Source organism: Brassica napus, chromosome C4, assembly GCF_020379485.1.
Source record: "Brassica napus cultivar Da-Ae chromosome C4, Da-Ae, whole genome shotgun sequence".
Taxonomy (NCBI): domain Eukaryota; kingdom Viridiplantae; phylum Streptophyta; class Magnoliopsida; order Brassicales; family Brassicaceae; genus Brassica; species Brassica napus.
In genome coordinates this window covers 5,728,271-5,737,157 of record NC_063447.1, presented here as the reverse complement: position 1 = coordinate 5,737,157, position 8,887 = coordinate 5,728,271, and the positions used below count along the sequence as shown (strand labels likewise).

Here is an 8,887-nt window from a genome sequence, read left to right as displayed (position 1 = left end):
TGTAATTTTCTTCCCTTTTATTATGAAGTACTTTGATTTTTGTACTTACCAAATGTGACTAGAGCTTAGGATTCGTATATCTTTGTTTGAAAATTCAAAAGTAAAAGAAAGACGAAACAGCAGTTTGCAATTTCAATGAAGTGGTTACTGTACGTACTTCGATTATTGGGCACAGCAAATCAAATGGGTAGATACGTATTGAAACAATAAAATAAAGAAGCATGATGACATGGAAACATGGCAAAAGCAAAAAGAAGATCTTGAAAGAAAAAAAAAAGAGGGGTTGCGTAGGCGTGAAGCAGTGGGCAAATATGCAGACTTTGAAATGTATGAACGCACCTTTTTATTGTCCTCTCTGTAAGTGAAAATCAGATCTATTATCTACTATATATATGTGTGATGTAGATTGTATGTCCTCTAATTTTTACTTGAAAACTTTCCATTTCCATTTTTAACATATAACTTTACCGTCGGGCCTACATATTCTAGTTAGTACAAGTTTCACTTCTTACATATTTCATGATTTATCAGTAGTTGGAGATAATTTAGATAGTTAGTAAAGCTGATGTTACGATCCTAATATGAATGGGATCAATCAATACACTTTGGATCCAAATAATAATATCATGTTAGCCAGAAGAAGGAAAATGTTAACAGCTTTTTAAATATGTCCATCTATTTAGTATGTTAAGATTCCATTTCATCTCACCCTGTTATGGGAATTATTTTGTGTTTATACTTAAATCGATAACTTTTACAACAATAGAAGGAGACTTATGAACAAATAATAGACACATGGTTTAGACCTAACCAAGATCATAGTTAATAACGATAATAAACCACATTATAATATTCACCCTTTGAAAATGATTTTGAACATAATTTAAAAGAAAATCTTTTGAGTCTAAATCTACTAATGAATCATTAGTGTTATATTTTGAGAGCGTTGATTGTTGCACACATTCCGCAATTTCGCATAAAGCCAAGAGCAATCACACTTCTTGTTCAACAATGAACCAACCATAATGCTTTATGTGCTACGGCGGTTCAACTCTTACTCTGAAAGATGGAGTCGGGAAAGATACAAAAGAAGTGAAGCCACAAAAACGCAAAAGACTGAAACACATGAGTTTTGGTCTGGAATGTGTGAATCCACGCAGCTTTCTCATTTGACTTGGTCAAACTTTGAATTTAATGTTAACTAGACCCTGACTGCTCGCGGATATGAATTTTCAGTTTTTAATTATTTATTTTATTAAATAAAGTATTTGTATTATTCGTTCATATTATATTCATTAAGTAAATATTTTTTTTTTTTGCATCTTAAACTATCTTTTTTTTTTACGAATGTGTGATATCATATAAAAAAAAATGAGTATAGAGTTAATTAGATAATTTTAAAAACATAATTTTTTTTTTCGTGTGCGATATCATATAAATAATGATCCGCCCAGTTAACAAAAATCATGATTATTTTATGTGTAATTTTTTTTTTGACAATTTTCTTATAACTATATTAAATTTTACATATTTTAATTAGAATATTTTTAATATATTTACCTTTTTATTTGAAATGCAACTCAGTATTTTGTTAACAATTATAACAAAATATTTAAAAAATATTTTTAGAATTTGTTTGAAAAATACGAAAATTAAATTTTAAATTAAAATTATCCTAAAATATGATAAGTTTTGATGTCAACGAAAACTCAAATTATGTCAAAAATAATGATATTCAATGATAATAACAATTTTAATTGATTATTTTTTAAAAAATACATTTACAAAAATATTGTTAGAAAGAAAATTCATTTATCTTTCAAATATAAAATGAAAATATTATAATTAAATAATAAAAAATATAAATAAAAACCATAAATTTAGCAAATGTCAACAAAGTTATATTATGCTAAAATTTTCTTTCTAACAATTTATCAAATGACAAATGAGTTATGAGCAAATAATACCATATAATTTTTAAAAACATAGCCATTCTTAAATATTTTTTGAATAAATAATTATTTTTAAATTTAATCAACTGAAAATAATATCCGTACAATTGTGTGAGTCAAATTCTAGTTTTATTGATGCATGTTATATATTAGTGCTGCATGTTTTAGGTAACATTTTAATGATGCACGTTTTTAAAAAAAAATTTATTAAAATTATGCACGTAAGGATAACTCATGAGTTTTTTTGGTTGATTAAATGACATTATGTCCAAATTAATTTAAGGATATTTCATTATGGTAACTGGAAAAGACAAACAATAAAATAGGAAGTTTAAATTCATTTAAGCATATTTTATTAATGTAACTGAAAAGACAAGTAATAAATTAGGCAGTTTTATTCTTTTTAGGATATATCATAAATGCAAATGAAAAAGACAAGCAAAAAAAAAAGAGTTTAATTAATGAAGTAAGAACATTTTCAAATGGGTACTTCTCTTTTAATAATATATATATATTTTTAATATCTTTACCTTTTTATTTGAAATGCAACTCAATATTTTTTTAACAATTATAACAAAATATTTAAAAAATATTTTTAGAATTTGTTTGAAAAATATGAAAATTACATTTTAAATTAAAATTATCCTAAAATATGATAAGTTTTGATGTAAACGAAAACTCAAATTATGTCAAAAATAATGATATTCAATGATAATAACAATTTTAATTGATTATTTTTTTAAAAATACATTTACAAAAATATTGTTTGAAAGAAAATTCATTTATCTTTCAAATATAAAATAAAAATATTATAATTAAATAATAAAAAATATAAATAAAAACCATAAATTTAGCAAATTAAACTGATTTATATTATGCTAAAATTTTCTTTCTAACAATTTTATCAAATGACAAATGAGTTATGAGCAAATAATACCATATAATTTTTAAAAACATAGCCATTCTTAAATATTTTTTGAATAAATAATTATTTTTAAATTTAATCAACTGAAAATAATATCCGTACAATTGTGTGAGTCAAATTCTAGTTTTATTGATGCATGTTATATATTAGTGCTGCATGTTTTAGGTAACATTTTAATGATGCACGTTTTTAAAAATCTCCATTATTAAAATTATGCACGTAAGGATAATTCATGAGTTTTTTGGTTGATTAAATAACTTTATGTCCAAATTTATTTAAGGATATTTCATTAAGGTAACTGAAAAAGACAAACAATAAAATAGGAAGTTTAAATTCATTTAAGCATATTTCATAATGTAACTGAAAAGATAAGTAATAAATTAGCCAGATTTATTCGTTTTAGGATATTTCATAAATGCAACTGAAAAAGACAAAAAAAAAAAAAAAAAGGAGTTTAATTAATGAAGTAAGAACATTTTCAAATGGATACTTCTCTTTTAATAATATAGATACAATTTACTATGTTCTATTTTGTATAGTTTGTTGTTTGGTTCTCTGATTTTTATATACAAGATGCATGCTGTTACTTTTCAAATAATGATGTTACAACACTTACATTAACCGTATTATCAGATTATTTTCATTAGGTGTTGTATATTCAGTCGAATACTTGGTGTTTTACCTCAATGCACAAAGATTAAGAAATTTATTTTTTTTTAAAAGGTAATTGTAAAAATATACTCCCTCTGTTTTTTTATGTAGGTAGTTTTAGGTGAATGCACAAATATTAAGAAAGTTATTAATTTTTCCAAAAGTAGCATTTGATATATAAATTAGGTGTAGTTAAACCAATCATAAATAAGTACATATTATTTGATTGATCACACTATACCCAATAAAAGTAAAAGTTACTTAAAATTATGAAAACTACTTATATTTTGAAACAAACAAATTTTACTTAAACTACTTACAATAAAAAATAGAGGGAGTAATTTAAAAACCATTCAACCAATTACATAAATGACTATAATATCTAACTGACTACACAGTTTCCAATAAAGTTAAAAATAACATAAAAATATCAAAACATCATCTATTATGAAACAACAAAAATATTCTAAAGCATCATCTATTATGAAATAAAGAGAGTATATTTTTAGTATAGAATACTATATCATAGTTAACTTTTAATGCAAAATCATTCCCAAACAAATTGTAAGCACGCATACACCAGTATCGGCGATGGATGATTAGGAGTGCAGATTTCGACCTAACTGAATTATTCAATCAAAATCATAGAAAGTTATATTTATGATATTTAAAACATTATCCTGTAATAGATATTTATCATATTAACAGTGTTGTATACTTGTTTGTTAGTATAATGCTACTTATAATTTATACTCATTTGCATATTCAGTTTCAAAGAACTGATACATTAAAACATACCATAAATCTCTCTAAACTGAGACCAAGCAAACAAACTAATTCAATACTACACGGTTCACAATTTAATTTTCATCATAGCTTACTGGGTTGCCATTTTTTGAACCAGACAAACATAAAAAACTAACACAGTAGTGCAGTAGTGAAAATAGCCACTCCTACGAGTCTATGCCGGTGGAAGCTTATTATTATGTTTTGGTAGGTCTTCCGTCTTCGTTGTTGATATTTTTTGAAAATATAATTATTATTTAGCCTTTATGTCTCTCAGAGGACGACAAAGCGTCCATATATATGGTAGCAGTGTGAGTAAAGCAAAAGCCACAATCAATCTTTGTTATCTGATTCATCGGATGCTTTGTACTCCTTTCTACGCAATTGGATTATGTTTTGTTTATTTGTTTTATTTTATGTTGAATGGGCTATGTTGTGTTGTAAAGTAGTATATAGTTGTAGACTTGTTTTTTTTTGTTTTGAGAAAGATAGTTGTAGACTTGTTTCGATGCAAACTGAAGAAATATAGGAGAGTATACAGCGCATGAATCCTTAGTAATTAACTAAACCAAAACTTATAACAGTTCAGATGCTGTTAGCTGAAATGGAAAATTACTATAGACAATTTGTACAAGTTACATGATATAAATAATGTTAAAACTAACTTAATACTATTACATAGTACTGATTTTAGGTCTTCTTCGACCCAAAAAATCATGCTATTAATTTTTGTGTTGATATATACCGTAAATGATTGATTATTAGATTTTACATCAAAAATAATTAAAGAATTCTTGATTATTTTCTAATCAGACAATGAATTATATGTTAAATAATTATTTTAAAATCCTACAAAATATACTTTTGGTTTTTCTTTTTGTTATTAGAATTTTTTGAAGTATATGCGTTTTTAGCCATACAAAATATAAACTTTTGTCCAGATTATTTTATCTACACATATTTGTTTTAATAAATTAATGTACGATTGTATTTCTGTTCAGATAAGTGAATATATACACCTTCTTTGTCAAAAAGTGAATATATACACCTTAATAAATCTGAATATTAAGTTACAAAAAAAATCTGAATATTTCAAATTGTGAATACCTTTGAACAATGAAATATTCAAATTAAGTTATAAATGACGAGGCCCTTCTACGTGGGCTTTCGAATGTCCAAACTCCCTCCATACTTCGGCTGGGTTTCGACCCGTTATGACTTGTAAAAAACATTCAACAAGTCAAAACCACAGGCTCTTCCTTTTCCCCATATAGAAACACAATTCAATTGCAAGGAGAACTGACTCAAATGTCTGGAAAGGAACATAGAAATCACGCACTTTGTCATCAAAATATAACAACACTAACACTGCATCGCGCGAAGTTTTACTTGTAAAATTTCGATATTCTACGATCAGATACAAGAGAGAAATATATAAAACGAAATGGTTTTCTCTCTAAAAGTTAGATTAAAGCCCTTAAATCTTGCCTCAGCATCTGACTTGGCATACCATTGTTCACCATCCCAGTAAACTTCCCTCGAGCTCGAGCATGTTCAAAATGAAAACGACTATCAGCATTCAACCTCTGTCCCACTTCTCTTGCGTAGCTATTGTTAAGTCCACTCCTTATCCAAGCAATATTGTTCAGATCAGTTGCTATAGAAACCAACTCTTGGTCTAAACCCACAATAGAAGGCCCCTCATAATCCACAAACTCCGGTCCCAGCACCGACGACAACAGTCTCTTCTCTGGTTGTTGGTTACAGCATCCGTGACCGCACCTCGAAGGGACGTTAGGTTGATAACAAAGAGACTGAAGAAACTGACCACCCAACGAGTCGGTTCCCGCTGCTTGAACCAAAGGTCCCTCACACGGAGCTACACGCTGGTTCATGTATCCAGGCTTATAGACGCTGAAAGCACCGAGTCTCGCCACGGGGCGATAAACACCAGGCTTACAACACTTCCCTTCCCGAGTCTTGCTTGCCTCACCCTCCATTTTAACATCAGTTGATACCAAGGGAGGGTGATAATTGGTTTCTTCTTTGCGGGACGATGATGCATTAGAGATGGAGTGATGATGACTGTTCCAGAGATCAGCGTGTTTACGCTTAAGCGCGGAGTTCCAGTGGTTCTTGATAGCGTTATCTGTTCTCCCGGGTAAGAGCTTTGCAATCACAGACCACTTGTTTCCGTGAACCGCGTGTGCTGACATTAACAGATTCTCCTCCTCATCTTTCAATCAATCAGATAGTAAATCATTAGAGAATCATAGCATCAACAGTTTTTGATCCAAGAGAGTGAACGCTAAACCCGAAAAACGAATCTGATTCTTGATTCATATGAAACAACAACGATCCTGAATCAACAATACTCAGGATACAATCAATTAAACGCAGATAAGGCTATATAGCTCAAAACCTTAACCGGGCGCGATTGCACCACCTAAACCGGAATCTGGAATCAAGATAGCTTACCGGTGAACGGTTTGCGTTTGAGGCAAGGATCGAGCTGATTGCACCACCTTAACCGGCACGATTTCCCAGACCGGCCTGGGATTCCGCGGGATATCAGAGTCCAGTTCCTCGGCCCCAGCTTGTTCACGAGCCTCGTCAGAACCGCGTCCTGCTCCGTCGACCAAGGTCCCTTCGCTTTGCTCCTTCCACAGCCGCCGTTTGAGTCGCCTCCTACTTCTCGTACTGCCAAGGCGAGCTCTAAGTCAACTGCGGCGTTGATTGCGTACTCCGAGGAGTCATCGAAAGGCGTGGATGGAGTCGCCGGCGGCATCTGGCTAACGATTTCGGAGTTCATCGGAAGCTAAACAGATTTTTTTTTTTGTTTTGTTCGTCGGAAAAAGAAATTGAAATTTTCAAAAAAAAAGAGAGAGAGGTGTGCACCTGCCTAACTGCAAAGGTGACAGTGGGGTTCGTTTTTCGTCATTCGAATTTACGGTCTTACCCTTCTCGCTACTCAGCGGTTCGGTGTCGTATCGACTAATAACTTTTTTCCACCTTCCCCTTTAAATTTTACCGACTAACCGCAGGATATATATAGTACATCAGTTAATCAATTGAAATATTTTGGGTTGAGTTTCCATCATTTTGAGATATCCAATCTAACTATTTTTTTATGTTTATATATTCCATAACTTTTTGAGAATCTTGATTAGATATCATTGATAAAGTTGCTCTAACACACTCTATTTTTTTAATTTTAACTTGTGCAAACAATTCTACAACATATATATTTGATCTAAAAGTGGTAAGTTTTTACATAAAAAGTTAGGTTTTGTTGGTTATTCTGATTTGGTTATTCAAACCATTTTGGTAGTAGAATAGCCATTTTAGGTAAGGAAAACTTTGTCTGTGCTCCCGACTAAGAGGATAATAAATTTATGGGAGATTGATTGGTAAATAGGGGAATTTGCTTTTGTTTGTCACTCGGTTTACTATGACTAGATTTCTGGTTCTGGGATAATTTGAAAGTGTTTTCATATTGTTCTCTCTAAGAGCATCTCCAAAAAGAACCTATATTCTGAAGTTTTCAAAACTTTATATTTGAATTTTAAAAGTGTTCTTCTCCAAAAGCAAAACTTCAAATTTTTATATTTTATAACTAATTTGAATTCATAAATTTTTTATAAATAACTAGCACATATATAAACATATTACAACAATATTAATTAATAAAAATTTAAATAAAATAACTTAATTAATATTAAAGTTCAAACAAAATACCATATTATTCTATAAAATGATTTTCTATTAGTGCATTTTGAAGTAAAATGACTCTCTTCATTTTTACTTTGTAGATTACGAGCTAAAATTTGTTGAAATCAGGTGATAATAATACGTGTAAATACATTAGATCAGAACAAGAAAGTAAAAGAGAAACATAAAATATTGCTAAAAGACTAATTTCACTTCGACAATATTAATATTCGTGAATATACTCGATATGAATAAGAAAGAATTGTACGAAAAAAACATCAAAACAACAACAACAACAACCATCTTCAGTTACAAAAAAAAGAAACAATATTTGAAAATTTTGAAGGTTTTGGATCAAACTTATCTTACTATTAGTGTTGTAATATTTAAATTTGTGTAATAGCTATGTCTTCATGAAATTTTTAAAAATCTTTTTTTGTTAAGTGATACCACTCAAATTATCCTAATGAGTGATTTATACTCTCTCAAATAAGAGGTCGAGTTGTAGTACTTAGGGATCGAATTCACAGGGAGCTAGGGAACCTAGGAAATCTAATATGATTTGTTAAGCTAGATGGTTTTAGAGATTTAAATATAAATTGCAGTTTTATATTGAACAAGTGTTTATTCAATTGATTGGTTGAGCCATTGAGGTTTTGGTGCTTAAAAAGGAAATAGTTAGACATAGAGTTTTTATTCAGGAAACTTGAGACTATAATCCTACAGATGCCTAATGAGTTGCTTGCATGATAATGTAAAGCTCAACTACTTAGTCAACAAGTCTATCAGCTTTCGCATGTTTAGACTTGTCTATTAACTAGATCTAATGATCTCAACTATCGTATGTCGATCAGTGTCGATC

The 8,887-nt window shown here is 29.6% G+C and overlaps 1 protein-coding gene across 1 annotated transcript; it reads right to left on the bottom strand.

The window, feature by feature from the left end:
* Positions 1–5,623: 5,623 nt before the first annotated feature.
* Positions 5,624–7,207, bottom strand: BNAC04G05500D (transcription factor MYB25). Its single transcript, XM_013892582.3, has 2 exons — positions 6,793–7,207; positions 5,624–6,550 (listed from the first exon to the last, which is right to left on the bottom strand). The coding sequence occupies exons 1-2, from the start codon at positions 7,124–7,126 to the stop codon at positions 5,778–5,780; spliced, it is 1,107 nt and encodes a 368-aa protein (XP_013748036.1). The 5' UTR covers positions 7,127–7,207; the 3' UTR covers positions 5,624–5,777.
* Between the last annotated feature and the right edge of the window lie 1,680 nt (positions 7,208–8,887).

Excerpts from the sequence above, each read along its gene's own strand:
- BNAC04G05500D (XM_013892582.3), bottom strand. The coding sequence starts at position 7,126 with ATGAACTCCGAAATCGTTAGCCAGATGCCGCCGGCGACTCCATCCACG. Across the intron at positions 6,551-6,792 it reads CAAACGCAAACCGTTCACCG|ATGAGGAGGAGAATCTGTTA; the intron begins GTAAGCTATCTT and ends ATTGATTGAAAG.